A 24,172-nucleotide genomic window follows, 5' to 3' on the forward strand; every position below is an offset into this window, starting at 1 on the left:
TGTGAGGCCTGGAGTCCCTGGCCCACATGCATCTGGTGGATGAAGCAACTCAGACAAGCGGTCCGAGGCTGAGCCCTGTGGAAGCAGAATGGTCTGGTGACTCAATTCAAGCACGGCTCCTGATCTCCCCACCCCCACACCCTGTATCTCATGGACGCTGCTCCCCAACAGCTGGGGATGGTCAAGGTTCCTGGGCAGCAGGTAAGGACAGAAGTCTAGTGCAATGAGCCTAACCCTGAGGCTGCCTGTTCCCAAACATGTCATACCACAGGCCATCTGGTGGGAAGAGGGGGGAAGCCTAAGCAGAAGAACGCAGAGGGTGATGGGACTTGTCCTTTCCTTCACAGACTTGAAGGGAAGGAGAGCAGTTTATTTCATGCCAAGCAAGAGGTAGTGAGTAGGATGGCCTATTCCCAAGGCAGGAGGCACACACTTTTCCTGGAAAGCTTTGAGTATCTGCTTCCAGAAAAGGGGAAACACTGGTTCTCTTCCATTTTCTTTTGTATCCTTAGTTTTGGCTGCCACAAGGCCAAGTTCTGTTTCTAATAGGCTGAGGTTCATATCCCACTGTGATGTCCATAGGACACAGCCTGCCACCGCCAGAGACGAGCACACAACTCCTCACCCAGTGGCCATTCCAGGACGCTGCTGCCCGTGGAAGGCAGGGCTGGGGATCCTGCAGTGCAGCGACTTCTCTGTGGCCAGGGCCACTCGGGACCGCCGGGCTCTGCCCACCTCCCAGGACGTGGAAGCAGGAACCTGCCAGCAGGGGAAGCACGAAGTAGCAATGGGGGGCTGAGGCCTCTAGGGGTGTGCGAACACAGTCCTTGAGGGAGGGTCCCATGTTTCCTTAGAGACCTCCCCACTTACGGCATCAGGATGCCAGCGGGGGGGGGGGGGGGGAACCTCCCCCACCTTGGGTCCATGTCCCCAGGGCAACCGTGCAGAGTCTGGGGCCACTCCCCACCCCTGACGGTACATGGCCACTTCAAGTCACACAGGTAGACAAAAAAAATCAGGTCCTTTTAGGGGGCCAACAGAGAGATCATCACAGCAGCAGCTTGGCTCCCAGCAGCAACGCCCAGGGCCCCTGTTCCAGATGAAAGCTCTAGACACTGCAGTCAGGATGTGGAGAATGACTAGACCAGAGAGCCCTCCTGTCTCGCGGCAGCCTGCCTGAGCTTCAGTGCGGAGGTGACACGGAGTCCTCTGGAGTCATAGGTTACCCCACTGCTCCACAGGAGGGAACTGGTCCACCTCGCCCACCTCTGTGCTCAGCTGCTCTCCCAGGGCGAAGGTCAGCCTATACCGAAGCCTCGCCTTCTCCTGTGACAAAGGGCAGCATGTGAGACCTGCTCTTCTCCTCTGACCTTGGGGCCCTTTCTGTGCTCCAACTCCCCCCCACCTCAGCCACTGAACCAGGGTAGGGAAGGGACACAGTTAATGCAGTATCACAGCACTTCAAATTGGGAGGCAGAGATCCTAATCTGGGGCAGCCAGGGCTTCACGCTGGACCTTGGTTCTAGCTCACCTTCAGCGGATTTGCCAGCAGCATGACCTGGGTGATGGCTGCAGGTGGCTGGATGGGGCTAAATGGAGACAGCTCTGTCCCAGAGGGTGGCTGTAACTTCACCTTCATTGACTGAGGAAAAAGAGAAGCTCCTCTGAAGAGGGACGGCAGGTGCCCCTAAGAGGGAGTCTACTGGAGTCACAATGGACACATGGCTGCGGCCTGTTGGCCTCTGGGCCCCTCAACACAGGGAGTTCAAGGTAAAGTAACTGCTGCCTCTAGAGGCCCAGGAAGCCAGGGGTACCTTTGGCACTGCAGCCTGCAGCACGATGCTCTTGATGGGCAAGGGAGCTGTATTCAGCATGGACACTACCACCACCAGCACATCAGGCCGTCCAGGCGGACACTCCTTGGCAAAGTGGAAGAGGATGCGGAAGCCATTTTTATCATAGGCTGTCACAGGAAGGGCGCTGCCTGTAAGGAGAGGTCACGTGGGTGTGGAAGGAGAAACCCCACAGAGCCCAGAGGGTGTTAGCCACAGCCAAGTGGGGAGGACAGGGCAGCCCTGTGGCCAGCAGGCTCCCTGAAGGATTCTGAGAAAGAGCCTCTCAGAGTATACAGTAGCAACAGGGAGAGGTGAAGAGAGCAGGAAAGCAGCTCATGTTTGCCTCTAAGGGACCTGGGCAGACAGCCTGTGCCCACCCCTCATTCCCTATGACCCCGTAAACTGGGCCCCACCTCCCCTCCCGCCCCAAGCTTCTGATACCTACTAGGCTTAATAGATTCCAGGGGGACGTGCACACTGGCCAGCGAGAGCTCTGGCCCCTTCATGGGGCTGCCCTGGGGCTGGAAGAGAGGGCTGCCGGGCCCCGGGGAGAAGGGGAGGAGAGGCCGAGCAGTGGTACTAGTGGGGACCAGAGGGGAGGTGGTGGCCCCGGGGAAGAAGATGGAGGAGACAGGTTTCACCAGACCTGATGTCCTGAGAGGCAAGGAGGAGGACAAGTCAGAGACCTGGGGAAGCTACGGGGCCAACCCCTCAAAACACTGCCCCCCCCCCCCCGCCCCGCCCCGGCAGAGCTGGTTCTTACTACCCCCTACCCCACCTCCCACCCTGTTTCCAGATTCCCACCTGACTCAGTAGACCAAAAGGGGACATCCCCAGCCCCTCTGGAGTGGCCTCTGGTTCTGCCAAGCCCAGGGCCCCCTCCCCAGTCCCAGCTCTCTCCCGCTCATTACGCTCTGGTGTCTTCAAGAAGATGATCAAGGGCATCCAGCTGGTGCAGGGTGCTATCGCCCAAAGCTGAGCCATGGTACCCGAGGGCTGTGGGCTCAGCCTTTGGGGTGGGGGCCGGTCCAGCTGGGAACAAGAAGGAGCCTGGTTTGGGGGCAGGAACGCTGGCTAGGACTGCAGGCGCCGGGAAGGAGGGCGGCGGCGGAGCCTGGAGGCTGCCTGCAGATGGTGCTGAGGGCGGGACCAGAGGCCCGGCCGAGGGGCTGGCGGCAGCACTCCCGGGCCTGGGGCCGCCGAAGTCCAGGTCCGACTGCTCGTTCTGTCAGGGATGGAAAGTGGCATGAGCAAAGGCCGCGGAGCGGTCTGCTGCAGAGGGTGGGTTTCGGGTCTCCAACTCTGGCCTCTTTTCCTGGGGACCCTGTGACCCCACCACCAGACTAGCAGCCTCCTGAGGCCAGGGCCAGCCCTTGGATGTGACCCATGTTCCCTAATGTACCCAGGGCAGTGCCCCAAGGAGTAAAGACAGCCGTATCTGTAGCCAACTGGGTCTGAGGCTGAGTCAGGAAAGAGAAAGTGAAGCTCGTCAAGCAGTTTAGTGATGTCCCCTAGGTCCCTACCTGGAACAGGGGCCACTGGCTGTTTCCAGCGGACTCTGGGGGAGGAGCAGTGGGGGCTGGGTCACCAAGGCCTGAGAACAGAATAGGATGGTGAGAAGGGTCTCTGCCTTGGCAGCCCTGCCTCACCCTAGTAGAGTCATGAGACAAAATTAGCATCAAGGGGTGTCGGGTTGGGGGGTTTTCCCCCAGGCAGCCTCCAGGGAGAGCTGGATCCTCTTCAATCTTTATATTCAGTGGGGCAGGGGGAGCCCCAGAGATGGGGAATAGAGCAAGACAGTCCACTGCGTCCATTCTGGAGTCTGCGTGCAGATTGCCCTGAGGGCCACTGAACTTGACTCTGTCCCTCTACCTGAAGCCCCTTTCCCCACCCCTAGTAAGTACACAGCCACCCCTCAGCCCTCCTCCCGATTCCACACGCCTTTCGGCTCTGCTGGCCCCTCCAGGACACACCCAAGCAGAGCAGCTCCTCGTCCAGCAGGCAGAGGGCATTGCTTGTGCTGGTGGGACCCGGGGTAGCCTCCGCATGGCTGGATGGGTGGCTGCGCCCAGGGCCCGAGGTCTGGGGAGGCGGAGGGAGGACAGGGATGCCAGAAGGCGGTGGCGCCGGGGCCGACACCGAGGATGAGCTGCTTGGTGTGTCCAACTCCGCAAGGTCGATGAGAGTGCCTTGGTTCCTGGAGTGGTTTCCTGGATGGGCGAATGGAGGCGGATGGGACTGATTAGGGGCCACTCTAGTGGCTGCACAGAAGCAGAGCTGTCAGCACAGCCTCCGGCCCGGACAACACCGGAAAGAAGCAAGCAAAGAAAATCCTCTCCACAGCTCCTGGCCTCTGGGAATGGCTCAGAATCCCCTGGGGCCCTGTGGGAGGACTTGCAGCTCAAGTGCTCACGGCTTGGTGGTGGGCCCGGGGCTGGCCTGGACAGGTCCACAATGGAGAACTGGAACATTTTACCTTCAGAGTCTGGAATGGCTGAGGTGGCGACCTCACCATTGATGACCTGCCCTTCAACGACTGTTTTGTAAGAGTTGATGACCCGGGAGAGGTTGTCACTGGCCTGCAGGATGTCCCCTAGAGCAGAAAGAGATACTTCTCACTCCAGGCCAAATCCACGTTCCTGGGTTATCCTTGTCAACTACTCTCGAACTCACCCAAGCAATTGTCATTGTCCTCTGTCTCACTGGCTAGTTTGAATAACGTCCGCCTCTTATTCTCACACCGATCAAACAGCTCCTGAAAGAGTCCCAGACCTAAAAATGAGAGCTACAAAGTCCTTTGGAAATCTTCCAATTCCGTGTTCATGTCCAGGAAGTCAGGGGCCTCCTCCAGAACCACGGTCAGTTACTGGCAGAACTGGGCTCAGAGCACACATCTTCCTGCTCCCAGCTTCCACCCCACTGTCCCTGAGGCGAGTGTGTGCCTCAAAATTCAGAGTATCTGTGTGACCAAGGACTAAAGTGCAGCAGCATCAGGCACAGGGCGGGTCTCTCTACCCAAGTGTCCCCGCGGCAGAGAGAAGTGAGCTCTGATGGTGGGTCCGCAGACTCACAGAGACTCGGGTGTGCACACAGCTCTTCTGCCCTGACTTAGCCAGCAATCATGTAGAACGGGGGTGCCACCTCCCCCTCGCCCCAACCTGTCCGCTGTGCTGATTAATAAGGAATGGCAAGTTCTGAGCAAAAGCTGGCTCCTGTTCCCAGAGCCCAGCTCCCCCGGAAATGCACCTACCTTCATGAGCTCTTTATCTGCCTCCGAAGAATCCTCTTTGCTGTAATGAAGCAGCATCTCATTGAGCAGCTTTACGTTGTTATTAACCTCCTCTAAAGTGTGCAGACGCTTGGTCACCTTCTGGATCCGTGCCTCATCCTGTATCAAAGATGGTCAAGGAGAAAAAGCTCAACTAGACTCATCCCACAGCCCCCAACGCCCCACAGCAAGGACCGCACCAGAGGACATGAGCAGAGGCTAGGCCCAGGGGAAGCTCCTTTTCATGCATGGCTCTTGGGAACCACGGGCCCCAGTCCAGATGCACTTTTTCCTTTAAACTAGCAGCACCCTGCTTCCCCCCAGGCTGGCCCGGTCCAGGCTTGCTCCTCTAGTCCATTCTCCCCCAGAAGCTCCAGTGCACCTCTCGCTCTCTGGCCTCTCCAGGTGAGGGCTGGGGGCGGGGGGCAGGCAGCAGGCCTCACACCAGGGGAAGGGACTATTGCTCTGTGGCCACAATCCTCCGCCCCAAGGCCCAGGGCCCACTCACTTCCTTCACCATGGACTTGATGAGCTTGTTGGCCTCTTGTAGGTCATCTGGATTTTTGCTTTTCAACAACTTGGCTAAAAGCTGGAAGAGGAGGTACCGAAGGTAAAAGGAAAGGTAGCATCCCAGCTGGGAGACCAGAGGAACTGGAGCTGCCGCGGTACTGAGTCAGCCCTCGCCTCATCTACGGACGCTATCTGCTGGGATGCACTTTACCTTGGATTTCTCCTCATCATCAAAAACAGGGTTTTTGGGACGAGGTGGTGGAGAGGGAATCAGTGTCCTGTCCACGGGGATCAGGGGGTCAGACTGCACTATGCCTGGAAGGGAACACAAGGGGGCAGAGTGTCACCCTTCCTCACACAGCGAGGGTGGGCACACCCCCGTGAGAGGGGTGAGCAGGCAGGACCACCTCAACCAATCACACCGCAGCCGAGCCCTTCCGAGGATCTTCCCTTTGGGAGGGGAGGCCAGACCCCCCTCATTCTTCCCGGACCCCCCTCATTCTTCCCGGCCTCAGCCAGCCTCTGGGGCTGCTCCGAGGCCAAAGCAAGGTAAGTAAGCACATACCTTGTCTCTTCAGCATGTGATAAGCATCCTTGATCTTTGTTTCTTCTGGCAGAGCCAACGTCCAGCTATAAAGCAGCTCAATAACCTTGGTCTTCACTTTCTCAGACACCCTGTCCCCCAGGTACTAAGAGGCAAAAGGAAACAGGGAAAATCTCCTAACTGGTGTCGGAGGTAGAAACCATGGGAAAGCTCTCTTCACAGCAACGAAAGGTCGGGGATTAGCCCCAGTCTTCCAGCCCGCCCCAGAGCAGCAGGCGTCAGGTGCGTGTGACACGGAGGCTCACCACTGGGTTTGCATGCACGATCTCCCAGAAATAATGGCATTTTATCTCAGAGGCATCAAGGAGCGTCTTAAGTATGAAAAACTGCTCCCTGTGCTTTAAGTGGCGCCCAGAGCTGAAGCCACACCAGTGAGCCACAGACGCTGAGCGGCTGCGTGAGGAGAAGTGTAACTCCTCAAGCCTATGGACGACAGACCAAAGAAAAGTGGCTGCTGTCCCAGGAGCTTCCCCCAGGTGCGCGTCAACACCTGCTGCCACATCACCTGTCACATTTAGGTCAGGAGTCCATCAGAGGGCTGCCTGTCCAGTGGGCTCAGGGCCACCCTGCCACCCTCAGGGCCTAGCTCTCTAAGGACAAGGTGTGGAGATGGCGGCTGCACGGTGAAGCCGGTGACGGCACAGGGGGAGGAAGACAGAAGGAGTTCCTAGAAATGAGAAGACGGCCACTGACTGACCTTCGGAGAGACGACTTTGATTAACTCATTCAAAAACCGGAACTTCCCCACTTCATTATGAAATCTCCTGCCACAGTTCTTCATACAGGCCTCCAGCACCTACAGCCACACGAAGGGGAGGCGCTCAGCCAGGACCCTGCACACAGGTCACAGTGACTAAACCTTCGCAAGGAAGAAACTGGTCGGGAAGTTTATGTGCACTGCCCCCCGCCGCCATGCCCAGAGCATCAGGGCAACGGAATCACCGACACCTGAGGCCCCTCGAACTGCACACCTCTCTTCCGGGGAAGCCGAACAGGAACTAAAAAAAGAAACACTGAGACCCAGGGGCGCCTGGGTGGCTCGGTCGGTTAAGCGTCCAACTTCGGCTCAGGTCATGATCTCACGGTTCGTGGGTTCGAGCCCCGCGTCGGGCCCTGTGCTGACAGCTAGCTCAGAGCCTGGAGCCTGTTTCAGAGTCTATGACTCCCTCTCTCTCTGACCCTCCCCTGCTCACGCTGTCTCTCTCAGATATACATTTTTAAAAAAGCATTAAGAAAAAAAACAAACACTGAGACTCAGATACCAACCAAGACAGTGAACGTGTGGTGTAGAAGGTGCCTGCTTCTAAGATTCTACCCTCGTCATTTAGATGAGGAAACAGGCCCAGAGGCAGAAAGTTTCTCTGACTCTGGCTCCAGGGCTCTTTCTAGAAGTTGATCAATGTTTTGGGAAGATGGAAGATAATATTTAAACAGTTCTCTTTTTCAAGGGCAGGATATTTGCCCTCCCTGCTCCCACCGACTTTCCTTCCGAGGCACATAAACTACCGTCAGTTTTCTGCGCTGCCTGTGGCCCTGGAGCCTGCACTTGATGCCATGGAGCCCTCCCACCCCTCCGGCCCCACATTCCCTTTTGTGGCTTTCGACTTTGTAAAGTAGGGGTTTTCCACTACACCGCTACTGACATTCTGGGCCGTTCTTTGCTGTGGAAGCCCGTCCTGTACATTATTAGATGTTCAGCAATGGGGGCCTCTAGCCACTGGATGCTAGTGACGCCCCATGATGTGTGATACCCAAAAGTGTTTCTGGACACTGCCAGACGTCCCCTGGAGAGGACACCCTCCCCAGACTGAGAAGCACTGTTCTAAGGCTTTCTCTCTACAGTGAACGCGACAGAGGTGTGCACGTGGGCCGTCTGAGTGCCTTTCCCACGGCCTGGACGGGTTGGGGCAGAACCTGGGAGACCGGGGAGCTGGGCCGCACTCTGGCTCAGCGCCGCACTGGCCCCTCTTAGTCTGAATGAACTCGAAGCCCCGCCTGCCGGTGGTGCCTTCAGCAGGAACTAGCATCGCTTTTAGCTACAGAACTTTTTTTTTTTTTTTAATGTTTTTTAATTTATTTCTAGGAGAGAGAGAGAGACAGCGTGAGCAGGGGAGGGTCAGAGAGAGAGGGAGTCACAGACTCTGAAACAGGCTCCAGGCTCCGAGGTGGCAGTCAGCACAGAGCCCGACGCGGGGCTCGAACCCACGAACCGCAAGATCATGACCTAAGCGAAAGTCGGACGCTTAACCGACTAAGCTACCCAGGCGCCCCTCTACAGAATAACTTCTACTTGCTTCATTTTTCTTCAGTTGGCTAAGTCTTAACTGGCAAGACAGCTGCCAGCGTCTCTTCAAGAAGCTGCCTCTGGGCCCCACCCTGGGGCCCCTCAGAGGCACTCAGGGCCCCTGCCTCTGGGTCCCTCCCTTAGCCACTCAGCCTCTCCCGCTAGACCGGCAGCCGTGGTGCGGGGGCTGCACTTCAGTCACACACATTGGTGTTTACATAATGCGCTCCAGATAGACCTAGTATTGGGGACTTCCAGCTGCCTTAGGATGTGAGTCCTGAAAACCTCGGAGAACCCAGTGGGCGCATGAGGAAAGGCCTGGGCTCACTGAAATCCACGGTTGCAATGAACCACATACCGTCAGGGCCTGGACTGCCTCCCATTCCTGTGGAGACTGGATCTTATGGGCCAGCAGCCGGACAGCGATCTGTGGCCTGGGAGACAAGCAGACCCCGCTTTCAGGCGCTGACCCTGGGGCCACATGGCTGGCCTTCCGTGGCCCACTTTGACTTCTCCAGTCAGCTCTCTCCCGCTCGCCCCCCAACAGCTTTGAGACTCACCCTTCAAGCTCTTTGTTGATCTGATCACAGAAGCCAATTATGTATTCCCAGTCCTCCTGGCGGTTGGAAGGATTGGTGGCCTTATCTTGGGACAGAGCAAAGCAAAGGACAATTGAGGGCACAATGGAAAGTGTTCCAACAATTTTTAGGCGTTGATGTGAAGCTAGGTTTGTTTCCAAATTTCTTTTCTGATAAGAGAACCCTCAACAGGTCAGTCCGGTATTTTGAAAGTCACAGACGAAAGGGAAAACAAATTCTCAGCCTTGGGAAGTTTAGAGTTGACCACAGTCGACAGTAAAAAAGAATTAATTATAAACACAAATGATAAAAATCTTCAAACTGACATCTGCAAAAATGTTTGATGTAACAAATAAGTATAAATAACTAGTTACGTAAAAATAAGCTATTAAGCAAGTAGGGAGAATCAAGAAGTGTTTCCCGGAAAAATTAAAGTCAGGTGATACTTGATAAAAAATATATATACTTAGGAAATTTATTTCCTATGTGCCCTTCAAAAATTCTTTCAAGACCTAACTTTCCTTAATGCTTTAAATGTTTTTTAAGTTGTACATAATGCTCATCACCTTAAGTTACTAATATTTACTGAGCTGCTACTAAACAACCATTGTGCTCCATCCCCAGGACCGCGGACACAGAACGTGAACCTGAGCATTCAGCACCCTCTGGTTCAAATGGCCTTCAACAGGGGCACCTGGGTGGCTCAGTCAGTTAAGCGTCAAACTCTTGATTTCAGCTCAGGTGGTGATCACTTGGTTTGTGAGTTAGAGCCCCACATCTGGCTCTGTGCAAACAGCGAGGAGCCTGCTGGGATTCTCTCTCTCTGCCCCTCCTCTGCTCTCTCTCTTTCAAAATAAAAGAAATATACAATTATTTTTGAAAATAAAAATAAAATAAGTGATCTCCTATGATTAAGGACAAAGACAAGCGCCGGAGAGTTCTCAGAGGATCACTGCGGGTTTAAAATCCAGGTGCTAAATGTTAAGTCTCCCAATATTTGGCGAGGCCCCCTTTCCTCTGTTATCCCCAGACCTCGCTGGGGTGGTGAAGTGTGTTCCCACCTCTGATTCAGATCTTGGGAGTACGCCTCTTCCAGAAAGCACTCTCAAGCTGTTTGCTAAATTTAGGGCTTCAGGTTCAGAAGACGAAAGGAAGGCTGAAGGCGTATATCCTTTTTAAATCCCATACTCCCGCGCATTTCCGCAAACGCCAAAAACAGGGCAACAGAACCTAGAGGAAGCCCCGCCGCACAAGGGACGTTGTCAGAAGTTCCTGAATTCTGGTTTCTCGTGACTGTGTTCTTAACTTCCCTTTTCCGAACATTAAAAATCACTTGCTCCAAGACCAAATCCTAACAAGGCATCCCAGCATCCCCCCCTCCCCCGCAAAGCAGGGTTCTGAGATACAAGAAGTCAGCAGACGCCACCCAGAGGCGGAGGGAAGGCGTGCAGCCCCCGCAGACACGTGCCTTGCTCTGACTGCAAGAAGATTCTGATGCTTTGGGTTCATATTTGGAGGAAAAGAGAAATGTCTGTCCTCAAACATAAAGAGAGAATTAACAGACCCTTTAAAAGGTCAAGCTAAAAAGGAAGCGGATTAATTCTATCAAGAGTAGCTGTTTATTGCCATGGTGACCTACGAGCTGTCACCTTCCAGAAGCCCCACGTTTCTCTCACTGGTTGTCTGGTATCTTCTCAGGTGCTAGAGTGGCTTTGTTACTAATCCCCATCTTTTGAGATGCTTGAAGTTCTCATGTGACATCAAGAAGCTGAAGGATACAAAAATAAGATGGTCTGAGGAGCCATACCCCTCCCATCGCTATTATTATTTTGAGAAGAGTCTCGTACCTCATGGTGTAAGACGCACTGTTCACAACTGGAAAAGGATGGCGGGGAGTGCCGCGTGGATGCCCCTCCCCCCCACGTGCATGAGCAATGGGCCTTCGCCACATGTGTTCTCTCCAGGCCTCCTGTAGCACTTGTGCTTCCAAGTATACGCCCACTCCCTTCTCACCTGGGTTCAAGTTCTCCAGAATCTCACTTCCTTTCACCTCGACAGACCTTTCTACCGCAACTCTGCAGGGAGCTCTCTGCCTACACATGGGCACAAAAAGCCCCAGTGTCAGCAACGGTCAGTCCCAGGTCTGGGTATCCGCTCCAGCTCCCCAGCCTACGCAGGAAGCCGACCACAGCAGCCTTAGGCACTGGAGGAAAACTCTGGGGATTCTTCTGGGTGACTCGATCTCTCCATCTGCCCACTGCCTCCCTCCCGCAGACGCATACAACTTTCCACCCACTCAACAAGCTCCATTACCTGGCACAGAGGTGACACCACAGCCTCCCCTGTCGACCCCACCTAGAACAGGCCCTGGACTCTACTTGGACGCAAGGTTTCTATTTTCGGGTCTCTCTTGAAAGCCTTATTCTCTTGTGTGTCTGTACATCCAGATTTCCTGCTCTCATTTTCAGCTTTGTTCCAACACTAGTCTTGACTGTTGTGGGGCCTCAGAAGGTCAAGTGGGGATGGTTCAAGTAGGGGCAACACTGGCTGCCCAGTCCCAACACAGCTCAAACATTTCACAGACCACAAGGTCTATGTAACACATGACTTAGAGATTAAGAGAGGCAAGATATGGGATGGAAGAGCAATCAGGAATGAGCCTTCAGTGCGAGGGTCTTGAATGAAGAGAGCAGTAGTCACCAAATCTTTAAGCGCCCACAGAAAATTGAGTACACAGATCAACTATACTGTACTATACTATTCACTCAATCAATAACATAACTAAAGGGGAACCAAGTACAGAGCACGCTTGGCCATAGAGGGACTAAAGAAAAAGCCCAAGACTCAGAGCCTGCCCTTAGGGGGGTTATACTCTTCTGGCGCAACACGGGCAAAATAACCAGAGCAAAAAACGAGAGTGTACTTATATGATCTGCTACAGAAGCAAGTTTAAAAACAAGCTCGTTACTTCTCCTTCCTGACTTCCCCATTTCTATAAATGGTGCTATCATGCGGCATCTTGTCTGGGTGGCTCAGCCGGTTGAACGTCTGACTCTTGGTTTCTGCTCAGGTCATGATCACACAGTTCATGAGTTCAAGCCCCACATTGGGCTCACTGCTGTCAGCACAGAGCCCGCTTTGGATCCTCTGTCCCCCTCCCTCTCTGCCCTTCTCCCGTGTGTGCTTGCTCTCTCTCAAAAATAAATAAAACATTTAAAAAACTTAAAGGAAAAATGGTGCCATCATTCAAAAGCTCCTTTTGCACCCACACCCAGGCATCCGGATTTGAACCCCCATTGCTGACTCCTCCTCTCTTACCCGTTTCCATGAATCTAGGGTCCCTTCCTTCTCAAGGTTTATTTATTTATCCAGCAAGCACAAGCGGGGAACGGGCAGAGAGTATCCCAAGCAGACTCTGCACTGTCACCACAGAGCCCGACACAGGGTCTGATCTCACTGTGAGCCAAAATCAAGAGTCAGATGCTTCACCAACTAGGCCACCCAGGTGCCCCCTCAAAATCTTTTTAAATCTCTTCCTTCCTTTTTTACCTCTGGCCCCACTCCACCCTCTTCTTCACCTGCTTCTAGAACTTTGGCTCCTGGCGATCTCTTCTAAAAGCCCTATACTGACCCTTGTAAAAAACACTGATTTCATGAGAGATGGTAAGAATGGGGGACCTGATAACCGTCGAAATTTAAGCTTCTTGAGCTGGAATTCCAGCTTTTCCAGAATTTGGTTCTAACTGCCCAGCTTTCTCTCCCACCACACCCCTACTGGAACTCCCTGCCTGAACCAGCCAAACACCTGTTCCTGTATGCCCCAAACACGGTTTCTCTACTTGCATTACCATCTAGTGTTTTCTTAGCCAGTTTTCCCCAGTCTTTACGGCCTGGCTCAGATGCTACCTCCTCACTGAGAGGATCATGTTTCCATTCCACTTTTTTTTACATATCCCCAATTTCCTAAAGAAACTGCCTGCGTTTTAGCATATACAGTTCTTGCCTTGTACGTGTATCTTTCTAATAATGCTTTATCCACTCCAGGATCACCTTTACCAAACTTACGGCAAAGACAGATTGAACTTAATTTTCATAATACCTCACATAACAGGTATTTCTTATGGACCAGTTATAGTAATAGCAGGAGTTCAGAAAAGGCTGAAGTCATCAGGAGACCGTCCGTGCGCAAGGAGAATCTGGGATGGGTCTTAAAGCATTTTGTTGAGCAAAGGGGAATGGCGCTCCCAGGAAAGGTGAGCAATGTGTGCTGCTGGGACAAAAGCATCTGACTTAGCAGAGCCAAGAAGACTCTTAGGAAGCCATCAAGGGGCGTCAGGAGGTGTGCGGCGGTGGGAAGATCCGATTACACAGAAGTGCTCTTCTGGGAGCAGAATGCAGAGTGGACAGAGGGGAAAAGGCGAGACACCTGAAGCACTGGGCTCAGCAGGAGCTTCTATAGTAAGCAGGGGCAATCCACTGAGTGACAAGGACCTAGACTAACATAGTGCTGAACTCCAAGCACTGGTTCATTCAATTGGCCAAGTTCACACCAATAAGCCACAAGAACTGTGAAGGTGAACGATGGAGGAGAATGGAAGGACTCTGAACACTGCCCCTAATGTCACTCTAACTAATGGGAAAGAGCAAAGGCCCGTCTCAGCTCTAGCGTCTGCAGACACCACTGTCTCTCTCCCACTCACAACCTCCACTCTCCCTCAAAAACAGGTCTGTCCCTCTATTTCAAAACATAACTCTAAATCTAGCCTATTGAACGCAGCTGAAGTCAACTTACTCCAATGTCCCTATTTATATCCATGAATCAAACGAATTCCAGGAGCTCCTGAGTAGCTCAGTCAGGTGGGCATCGGACTCTTGATTTCAGCACCGGTTGATCTCACTGTTCCTGGGATCGAACCCTGTGACGGGCCCTGCCCTGACAGCACAGAGCCTGCTTGGGATTCTCTCGCTCTCAAAATAAACTTGAAAAACCAAAACCAATTCCAGTGTAGGCATATCTATATCTGGTTCGGTATCTCTGGACAAGTGGTTTGATTAGAGTCGGGGCGTCCTCCTTCAGCGAAGTGGTGCCATTAGTACCTGCTTCGCTAGGATACTTTATAGATGCATTAAACGAGCGTCTTCGGGGCGCTCTGAGCTCCTTAGAGAACAGTTCCACATATACAGAAGACTTTGTGACCTGCCTGCAACTGCAGATTTTGCAAATGTAACCTGGGTTCAACAACCTGAAGGGGGTTTCTTTTTAAGAAAGGTCAGGCCAAAAAAAAAAAAAAAAAAAAGAAAGGTCAGGCCATTGGAGGAAACAGCCTGGAGGCTCTGGTAAATAAGAGATCTCTGCACAAGGCAATCTCTAGGCATCCTGTCTTATCATTCTGTTCAATTAAAGGGACCTCCAGGGACCTATAGGAAAGTTGACTTATTAACCCTTCAGCAGAGTACTACCTGCTAACAAGGTTAACCTGTATTTCCTCGGCAGCAATATGATTTAGCAAGCAGAGCAATAGGCCGCTCTAACTACAGCACTAGGCTGTGTTCCTCGGCTTTGCTCAGGGTACGTTATCAACGATGACTCGTGAAGGTGCTCAAGTGTGTGTGTCTCCAACACAGACATAACCGAGCTCTGGCCGCTGCAGGAAAAGAATAGAGCTTTGTTCTTTATCCTACTTCGGATTATTCTCACTTCAAACGTTCTACCTCAGCGAAGCGGCCACTTCTCAAATACACTGTCGCAATTCTGAAGCTGTGTGTGTATACTCGGCGGCGCCCAAAGCCGCGGGTTTTCTCTTGGTCTGAGACGGAGGCGCGGGGGTCTGAGACGCGGGTCCCCACAGCAGTCTCCCCAAACCGCCGATGCACGTCAGCCGGGAGCACTTGGCTGCCGCTCCCCGGAACCCGCGGGGCCCGGACAGGACGGAGGTCCCGCCGCCGCTGCCGCGCGCGGCCGTGGAAGGAGGCGCTGGGCGGGGGCCGGGGCGCCCTGCTGGGGAAGGGGCGTGATCGCTGACGGCTAGCGGCGAGGGCAAGCCGAAGCGCGAGCCGCTCGGAGACGCCGCCACGGGACCCTGGGGGAAGGTGGAGGGAGATAGCGGGGGGCGGCAAGGGGGCTCGAGGATAGACGGAAGCAGACAGAAGCGGCCGCGGCTACTCACTCAGCCAGGACTCCAGGCTTTCCCCTTCCGCCTCCGCCATATTGCAGCCTCCCGGGCCGGCCCTGCGGCCTCAAACCTCGCGAGAACCGGCAAGAAATGAGCCGGGGCGGGGCCTGCATGGGGGCCTGAGAAGAGAGCGCCCCGCCGCCGAGGGTCGAATCAGACTGCGACGAACGAGAAGCCGAATGTTTCCTTCTGATTCTTCACTTTGGACCTCTGAGTGAGAAACTCTTAACTCCGGACTAATGGCGTGACGCACAGATTTAGGACCCTGAGGAGTCTTTCCCCGTCTGGCGTCACTCGCTCGGGCACGCCGAGGACAGCCCCCGTAGGGTCCTCGTGGCCAGCCAAGATGGCTGCGCCCTCGGTGAAGGCTGCGCGAGGGTGGCCGGTCCTGGCGCTTGGCGTGCGGAATCGTCTCCTGCGGCTTCCAGGGTAAGAGGACTGCGGGAAGCTGGGGGGGCCGCTTGCGTCTTCACGGAGAGACCTGCCGGGAACGAAAGGACCGCAGGCGGACCGTGCGGGGACCTGGAGGGAGCCTGCGGGCCGGGACACTGGGTCCAAGCCTCTGAATTAGCTGTGTGACTTTGGGCCAGCGTGAAGGTTTAGTGATTGTTCCCCGCGCGACGGGATTCTAATTCGAAGCTGGAAGCGCGGTCTTACGAAAGAGCTCAGCGCTGTAATTTTCTGTGTTGGGAGAGGTGGGGGTGGGGGGGAGACGCTTAGTCGGGGCGCCTATAATGTGGTTCAGGAGCCTCTTCTTCCCGTTGGCACTTGACTTGGAGGAGACTTTTCTGGCCTTTTGGGGGCGGGGGAGGAGTTTACTTACCTCTTGGGACAAGAGCCAGAATTACCGCGTTCAGGTTTGCCTAACGGTCTCCGTGCCTCTCCCGCCAGCGGGTTGGCAAACATGCCTATTGTTAAGTAAGACCTTTTCTCTTGTGGGGGTCAGCTCTTCCCCGCCTCTTCCTCTTCCTCCCCTCGCAGGCTAACCCAGGTGAGGTGGAGCCGCTATGGTCCTGAATACAAGGATCCACAGATTGACAAAGAATATTACCGCAAGCCGTTGGCGGAGCTGACGGAGCACGAGAAGTATGACCTGGAACTCAGGAAGACTCAGCACATCAAAGCTGCCCCAGCGACGAAAACAAGCTCTGTGTTTGATGACCCAGTGATCAGGTTAGGCGGAGGCAAATACTTTTCGTGCCACGATAGGAGGGAGGGTCTACAGTTAGGATTCTGTGGAATTAGGCCTTGGAAACCTAAATGTGTTGCCTTTCTCCTTGAAGTAAATTCACCAACATGATAATGAAAGGAGGAAACAAAGTCCTGGCCAGATCCCTCATGACGCAGGTGAGCAGCACGTCTCCAGTCTGCTTTCTTACAACTTTATATGTGGCTTTCACTTTGGCATAAAAAAGTACAGCTTCACGTACCTGCCGTTAGAATGACCTTCTCTAGATATTTGTGGAGGTGGCAGCTTTAATAAATCCTGCAGGAGTTGGCCACTACCTTTCACTTCCCCAGTCCCAAATCTTGGCCTGTTGCCTGGTCCTCACTCAGGAAAGAGAGAGGCACTTAGGAACGTGCTTTATAAGTTGTGAGAGAGGAGCCACACTGTTGTAGAAGAGCAGGATGGGAGGGGTAAAGGGCAAGGTACTGGCTCAGCTGGGGAAACCCTTTAGGGAGCCTGGGGCAGTGTCTTTGAGTGTATGCCTTTGCAGACTCTGGAAGCTGTGAAGAGGAAGCAGTTTGAGAAGTACCATGCTGCCTCTGCGGAGGAACGGGCAACCATCGAACGCAACCCCTATACCATCTTCCACCAGGCACTGAAAAACTGTGAGCCTGTGATTGGGCTGGTACCCATCCTCAGAGGTGGGCATTTCTACCAAGTGAGTGGTCAGGGCTGGAAAGCAGGGCTGCCCACCCGTGAAACAAGATGGTGGCGGGAAGTGCTTGGGAGTGGGAGGGTCCAGAATTAGACCAAGATGGACAGTTTTATAGAGACTAGGTTCTGTCAGAGTCTGCTCACCAGAGTCCTAGTGTAAAGCTCACAGGCAGAAGGGAAGAGACCAAAGGAGCATCAGAATTCCTTCTTCTGGAAATCTGCCCTGCCCGCATTCTGTCCGTTATGCTCTGTTCTAAATTGTAAGCTTCTTGTGAGTGGACTGTTTATAACTTACCTTCATATACCGGTGTCTAGAGTAGCGCTTGACCCATAACTGATGCTCCATCACCATTTTCTGAACCGATCGAGGGCTCTGTTATCCCACTTAATTGTACGTCACTGTAATAAGCCAGTGTTCTCATCTGCTTTTTTCATGTAAACTTCATGAGGGAAGAGACTTTCCTTAATGACCGTGTCCCTAGGGTCTCGCGTGGTACCTGGTATATAGTGGTGGTTTAGCAGATGGTTTTTGGACAAGAGGATCATGTTTTTAGGCACCCGGGATCTGAGTTAGCAGAGTCACCCCAGCTTGATGGGGCTTTTCCCAGTTGATGTTCATATCAACTTGGCTGAGCTTCCATTTAGAGGTGAAAGAGGTTGGTGCTTAATGAGTGTTTGCTCAGTGAATGCCCCTATGTCTGCTACGCTGAGGTCGCCCAGGGGTGGGAGTAACTCAGAAGAAGGGAAGCGTGGCTACTCCTTACAGCTCAGGCAGGAAGGAGGCTGCAGCCCTGACAAGTTCTTGGACTAACTTGCCCACGTCTTGTCTCATCCAGGTACCCGTGCCACTAGCCGACCGGCGCCGTCGCTTCCTGGCCATGAAGTGGATGATTACCGAGTGCCGGGAGAAGAAGCACCGGCGGGTGCTGATGCCCGAGAAGTTGTCCCATGAGCTGCTGGAGGCTTTTCACAACCAGGGCCCCGTGATCAAGAAGAAGCATGACATGCACAAGATGGCCGAGGCCAACCGCGCGCTGGCTCACTACCGCTGGTGGTAGCGGGAGGCGAGGGGCTCTGGGAGGAGCCCGCAGCTCTGTGCTGCGGGAAGTAAGGAAACACTTGACGGTTAAGGATGCAGTTCCTTTTTCAGGGCAGGCAAGCCTCATAAGGATGGAACAACATATTTATTGCTTGTTAGTCCTTTCTTTGGGGCCTAGAACTTGCTCTTCTTATCCCATCTGCTTACTAAGAGGGAACATAACCACTTTAGGTTTCCCACAGGAAACCTGGGGCCCATCCACCTTCTCCCCCTCGATTTGGGGCAGAAGTTAGGATGATATGAAAGGAAGCAGTTTTAATGTTAGAAAAGCTTTATTAGAAAATTCTCACCCTGAACTGGTGTAGTGTGTGATGGGGTGCCGCCATTTACTAAAACCGACTAGAAATATGGATGTTTCCGAAGTGGTCCTTGTATGAAATGTAAAAAGCACTTTCTGGTGTGACTTGTGCTCTGCCCCCTGATATCCCAGAGTATCCCACCAGTAGCTATGGGGGACCCATTTTGCAGATGGGGAAACTGAGGCACCAAGATGGCTGTTGCGCCAGTGGCTACACAGTGCAGTGGTTGTTAGAAGCTGCCTTTCTCTGCTTGGCCCAGGTTGGAGGTGATTGGGGGTGGGGGGTGCAGGACTGTTTGGTGTTTTCCCCAGTTCCTGAATCCAGGAGGGAAGGTGCTCAGGGCAGGACCACAGCAGAAGTGGGAAAACCACTCAGGAGCTGTTGAAAGTCTGGAAGGGACAGTCTGGGAGAGGCAGGGAGTTGGGTAGGTGAGAGGCTGGTGCTTCTGGTGAGGCAGCCTGATCAGGAGGCCTAGTCGGAGACCTCGCTATAGTAATACTTGTGGGCAGCCGGGGTTGTCTTCCAGCCGGCCGCCCGAAATTCAATGATCTCCAGCAGCAGCAGCTGGGCCAGGGAGCTGAGGCCGCTTGGGAGCAGGAAGCCGTCCCGGATTAGGACAAAGAGCTCATCCATGCGCTGTCGGTTCATCTTCTCCAGCTGTTCCCCCACCCGATGCAGCTGGAGCACCAGGCAGTCCACCTGGCGGGGGGTAGTGGGAGGTGACCCCCAAGGCAGGGCCAGCCCATCACAGAGCAGCCACGTACGCTCCTTTTCTCCTGTCTTCCTCACACCACCCGCTGGGTATTAGCCACATTTTACATGAAACGACACAAGTTCAGGACTTGCCTAAGGTCTCTTGGGCCAGGCCGGAAGCAGGCCCGGTCTAACCTGCCACTTAACCCAGCCTTTTCCACCCCTCCCATCGCCTGCCTGACCGATTGGGTTTCTGGGCCATCTGTATCCACAGCTGGATTCCTATCACAGGTTGGCTTTCCTACTGGGAACAGCGCCTCTGAGCCTGTAGGTTTTGGCTGCTCTGTGTTCTGGAACTGAGACAGGTCTTGCATGTCCCCTAAGAAGTGATGCTCTCAGATGCCTCCACGGACAATAGGCATCCGGGGACCCCCCCCCCATCCCAGCCGTCTGAACCTGGGTCACCCACCTCTTCCTCCTTGCTCAGACTGTCAGGCTGGGCCAGCCGAAAGAGGCAGTCATAGACGGGGTTCACCAGGGCCATCATGGGCATGTTGTTAACCTGTGTGGGGAGAGGGGTCCAGAGCACTGGTTTAGTGGCTGAAGGAGACAGGCTGTCTTCTTCACAGGGTGCCTACCAGGGCCTCACCCTCAGGTAATCAAAGATGTTGCAGATAAAGGTGACGTAGCAGACCCAGCCCTGCAGGGACCGGGCTCGCAGGTGCTCCCGAGCCTGGTACTCCTGCTGCAACCGGTTGAGGAGTCCCCGTCGGAAGACACTCTGGCCTGCTTGCTTGCTCTCAGCCTGTGAGCCAGGGAAAGGATGGTGAGCAGAGGGCAGTGCCGTGGCAACCCTCACCCAAGCTCCGGTGGCAGGCAGAGGGCCCTCCTGTCCGTCTCTCTCCACCCCGAGGGAAGCCCTGTGCATCTCTGCCCTGCTGGCCAGGCTTCCTGCCCTCTGCTGAGGTCTTTCCCAAAGCATCTTCCGCTCTACCAGTCCCAGCCAACCTGAATGATGGCATAGCACATGCGCCCTGCTTCTTTGCTGAAGACACAGTCCTGCAGAGAATGGTCCACAATCACATTGGCCACTTTCTCCAAGTCCACAGCACCTGGATCTAGGGTAGAGACAGGTGGGAATCCAGAGCTGCTGAATTACCACATTTGCCTCTACTTGCTTCTAACGGGCTGGAGGTATTTACAAAAGAGCACTCCCGTTATACTTTTAACATTTAAAGAGACCAGAATATACATGAAGAAGTAACCACACACAGGAGCAGCTTGGCACACTCGGAGGAAACCGGAAGGGTTATGTGGCCACTACAGACTCTAATGAAAGAATGCCAGGTTTGTTTTTTTTTTTTTAGGGCACACATCATTTCCTGGCTGAGGAAGGAAAGTATTTGACAGCAATTTCATGGAAGAAGGTGTTCTTTTTTTGGGGGGGGGGGGTATTTTTTTTCCCCATTCATTTTTTTTTTTTTTTTTTTTACAAATAGTTTATTGTCAAATTGGTTTCCATGTAACACCCAGTGCTCATCCCCACAAGTGCCCTCCTCCATGCCCATCCCCCCTCCCCCTCACATCCATCAGTCCTCAGTTTTTGTCAGCATTCAAGAGTCTCTCATGGCATGGTTTGCCTCTCTCCCTTTCCTCCACCATTTCCCCCCTTCTTCTCCCTCATGATCCTCAGTTAAGTTCCTCCTAATCCTCCTATACGTGCAAACATATGATATTTGTCCTTCTCTGCCTGACTTATTTTGCTCAGCATAACACCCTCAAGGTCCATCCATGTTGCTACACATGGCCAGATTTCATTGTTTCTCATTGCCATGTAGTATTCCATGGTATAGATAAACCACATCGGAAGAAGGTGTTCTTAAATACACACATGTGAACCCTGACAAGAGCGGTCCAGGCAGGGCCTCCCCAACAGGCTTAGCTTGGCATGTGCTGGGCATTACTAATTGTTAGCTGAGTCAAACTTCTGAGTGCTGCAGAAGGCACAGATCCAGGCCAATTACTGCATCTCTGCCAATTACACTTCATCCTCTCCCAAGTCAGCCAGCACCACACATTCAAGACAGCCTCCCGTGGCTGAAACTTGGCCCAATGTCAGGGCTCAGGAGGCAACTCCATTCTCTTTGCTCCAGCGTACTTGAACTTTAAAAAAGGCTTTAGTGCCTGAGAGGGGACTTTGACTCATACTTGAAACACTGGCCCAAATGTAGCCTGTTCTCCAGTCCAAGAGTGATTTGCTGACTCCTGTTCTCAGAAAGCAAAGGGACAGCTGGACATTCTGGGCTAAGACTCGGGGCTCCAGGCCTGACCCCTGGGGCCTTTCTGCACAGGAGGGCTCCCATGCTCACCTTTGAGTGCTGTCTTCAGCAGCTGCTGAGTCTCTGCATCAAAAGACTGGATTTTGTACTCCTCTCTAGCAGGCTCCCCCATGACCATCCAGCCCCAGCAGTTCTTTACTGGGGTGGGACTAATGACGGCACCTAGGGAGGAGAGGGGGAAGGGGGGGGGGGGCCTCAGGTGTGCAGTGCGGTGCTCCGATCCGGATCCTGCGGGCCCCGGACAGGGCTGGCCAGCGCACCGGGACAGGTGCTCCCAGCCAGTCCGTTGCACCGAGTGGTTGGCAGAACACCCACCAAGTTTGGCTTCTGGTTAAGACTGGGCACCAGCCAGGCACCTGCTGCTCGGTTCAAGAATCCTAGTAGCTTCTGGGATTACACAAGAGTAAAGGCGTGAAGGTGAACGTGCCTACCCTCTAGTCCCCACAGGAGGCAGGGTTCTCAGCTGACACCAGTGTTGGGGTGGGGTGCGCAGCGCCGGGGGCGTGGACAGGGGTATATCGGGCACCGGCTCTGTCTGTATAAACCAGCCTGGGAGCTGCTGGCCCAGCAGACTTGGGCGAATGACCGGGCTGGGGACGCTGGGTAGCTGGCCCAGCAGGGTTCCAAGTTCCTGTCTCTGACCCCTTCTTCGGCTTTAATCCAAGTCCCTCTCAGTCCCCAAACGCGCCCTTCCAGCCCTCGGCCTGGCCTGTGTGGGCGGGTGCGGAGCCCGAACTGTCCCGGTCCTGGCCAACTTCTCCCAGGGACGGACTGGTTAAACTGGCCTCCCGAGCGACAGAAACCCGGCCCGGCCCACTCAGGACTCCCAATTCCTGAGCTCCATTCTGGAGCCTTCCTCTTAAAGAGGGGAGCGGGATGACGCGTCTCCCAGTGGCGGTCCCTGTGGGAGTCCCCTCGTCGCACGCGGTGCCTCCACGCTAGTCAAAGGAGACGACCTTGGGGGTCTCCTGAGCCAGGCAGTTTCTCCAAACCCGGAACACCCTGCCCGGCGGCGGAAGGTCGCCTTCCGGGGTCCGGCGAACGAGAGAGGCGGCACGAGCGCCGGGACCCACCTGCCGGGCCGGCGCCGCGCCCGCGTGCCCGGAGGCCGCTCGGAGGGCATGATGCGCGCGCCCCCCGTCCTCCGCGCGGCAGCAGCTGGAGTGGCTGGTCGGACCTGGAAGCCGCTTAGGTCATTTCCGAGCGCGGCGCCGGGGCGGAGCCAGGCGTGGATGGGGCGGGGCCCGGCTCGGGATGGGCGGGGCGGTCTCGCCAGCGCCATCTGCTGGAGCCCTGGGGACGCTGTCCTCACCGCTCGTGCTTCCGAGGTCGGTGGCCGTACTGCGAGGGACAGCCTCGACGCTGTCTCCATTCTGTCCTCACTCATCTGCGCTGGGCGGGGCCTACTCCTCGGCCCACAGGAAGCCCTCGGTAGCAAGCGGTGGCGTCCCATCCCGTCCCAACGCCTGGGGCTCGGGTTAAAACGGGTTCCAAAGAGGAGACTCAAAGAGGAAACCCCGGGGATGACCCTGTGGAGGTAGGGCAGTGATGGCTGGAGGGGCAGGACCTTCCAGGTGGTGGCCTCCTACTCCCCACGCGAGAAGGCAGGGGTGCCTGTAAGGGCTGGATCACCGCCCTCCCCCACCCCCTTCTCTCCTATTCCAAGTACAAACGGTACTGATAAAATAAGTTGAAAACCAATGAACCAGCCCAAGAATAAGGACTCCCTCTTGCTAGCCTGTGACCCATGAGGTACTGGGGGTGACCTGAAAGTTGGCCAAGTCCTTAACTTGGTCTTCGCTGGGGCTGGGAAAGAAGTGCCAGCCCAGCAGCTTAGGGCCATCCCCAAGATCTGCCCTGGGTTGCCGGAGGGCAGCCAGAGGGGCTGGAAAAGAATTGCTTCTCATGGTGGGGACAAGAAGTGTCCACGGCGACTTCCTATTGCCAGTTCTCTCCTCGGGTTAAAAGAGCTGGTGGGAGGGGCGCCTGGGTGGCTCAGTCGGTTAAGTGTCCGACTTTCGCTTGGGTCATGATCTCGGGGTTTGTGGGTTCGAGCCCCGCGTCGGGCTCTGTGCTGCCTGCCAGCTCAGAGCCTGGAGCCTGTTTCAGTCTGTGACTCCCTCTCTCTCTGACCCTCCCCTGCTCACTCTCTCTCTCTCCTAGAAATAAATAAAACATTAAAAAAAATTAAAAAAAAAAAAGAGCTGGTGGCAGTGGTCACCAGAACATGAACGAGGAAGGACAGCTGCAGCAAAAGAAAGTAATGAGTAGGAGAGATGAAAAGAATAAAGAGTACTTTATTCCACTAAAGTGGAATTTCTTTAAAAATACATTCAGGCAGCTGCCTTCCTGCAGCCCCATCCCAGGCCTCCAGCTCCCAAAACCCTACCCACAGCCTAGATCTTCATAATTAGCAGCCAAGAGCAGGGCAGCTTCAGGATTCAGGGTCCCAGACACATCACAAAGCCCCAGGTCAGAGACCACACAGTTCTGATGACAGGAGTCCAAGGGCCACGACACACAGGCCTGCTCCCAGCCCATGTCTTCCTCCTAAGTCACTGCAAAGGCTGCAGTCAGATCCCAGACTGAGAGCAGGGTAAAGTCCTGC

General features: G+C 54.4%; 3 protein-coding genes across 9 annotated transcripts; 1 reads left to right on the top strand and 2 right to left on the bottom strand.

The window, feature by feature from the left end:
* Positions 1-320: 320 nt before the first annotated feature.
* GGA3 (golgi associated, gamma adaptin ear containing, ARF binding protein 3) lies at positions 321-15,367 on the bottom strand. Of its 4 annotated transcripts, XM_039226354.1 has the most exons (17): positions 15,247-15,367; positions 9,062-9,146; positions 8,860-8,935; positions 6,915-7,013; positions 6,179-6,302; positions 5,825-5,928; positions 5,612-5,692; positions 5,086-5,223; positions 4,509-4,590; positions 4,312-4,428; positions 3,809-4,045; positions 3,359-3,429; positions 2,747-3,060; positions 2,281-2,489; positions 1,815-1,984; positions 1,532-1,642; positions 321-1,326 (listed from the first exon to the last, which is right to left on the bottom strand). In XM_039226354.1, exons 1-17 carry the CDS (start codon positions 15,284-15,286, stop codon positions 1,216-1,218), a joined length of 2,169 nt encoding a protein of 722 aa, XP_039082285.1. In that variant the 5' UTR covers positions 15,287-15,367; the 3' UTR covers positions 321-1,215. The 4 variants fall into 4 exon arrangements, with proteins under 4 accessions (XP_039082285.1, XP_039082286.1, XP_039082287.1 ...); XM_039226355.1 differs by lacking the exon at positions 6,915-7,013; XM_039226356.1 differs by lacking the exons at positions 9,062-9,146; positions 15,247-15,367 and having other exon boundaries at positions 6,915-7,050.
* Positions 15,368-15,406: 39 nt separating this feature from the next.
* On the top strand, positions 15,407-18,581 carry MRPS7 (mitochondrial ribosomal protein S7). Of its 2 annotated transcripts, none has more exons than XM_039226359.1 (5): positions 15,407-15,681; positions 16,234-16,425; positions 16,536-16,599; positions 16,971-17,138; positions 17,971-18,581. In XM_039226359.1, the coding sequence occupies exons 1-5, from the start codon at positions 15,599-15,601 to the stop codon at positions 18,190-18,192; spliced, it is 729 nt and encodes a 242-aa protein (XP_039082290.1). In that variant the 5' UTR covers positions 15,407-15,598; the 3' UTR covers positions 18,193-18,581. The 2 variants fall into 2 exon arrangements, with proteins under 2 accessions (XP_039082290.1, XP_039082291.1); XM_039226360.1 differs by having other exon boundaries at positions 16,971-17,121; positions 17,971-18,175.
* Positions 18,491-22,769, bottom strand: MIF4GD (MIF4G domain containing). 3 transcript variants are annotated; one of them, XM_039226361.1, is made up of 6 exons: positions 22,638-22,769; positions 21,595-21,726; positions 20,234-20,343; positions 19,875-20,030; positions 19,695-19,787; positions 19,004-19,231 (listed from the first exon to the last, which is right to left on the bottom strand). In XM_039226361.1, the coding sequence occupies exons 2-6, from the start codon at positions 21,680-21,682 to the stop codon at positions 19,004-19,006; spliced, it is 675 nt and encodes a 224-aa protein (XP_039082292.1). In that variant the 5' UTR covers positions 21,683-21,726; positions 22,638-22,769. The 3 variants fall into 3 exon arrangements, with proteins under 3 accessions (XP_039082294.1, XP_039082292.1, XP_039082293.1); XM_039226362.1 differs by lacking the exon at positions 22,638-22,769 and adding an exon at positions 21,880-22,568; XM_039226363.1 differs by lacking the exon at positions 22,638-22,769 and having other exon boundaries at positions 18,491-19,231; positions 21,595-21,682.
* Positions 22,770-24,172: the final 1,403 nt, after the last annotated feature.

Source organism: Hyaena hyaena, unplaced genomic scaffold (genome assembly GCF_003009895.1).
Source record: "Hyaena hyaena isolate Hyena2069 unplaced genomic scaffold, ASM300989v1 scaffold_21, whole genome shotgun sequence".
NCBI classification, from domain to species: domain Eukaryota; kingdom Metazoa; phylum Chordata; class Mammalia; order Carnivora; family Hyaenidae; genus Hyaena; species Hyaena hyaena.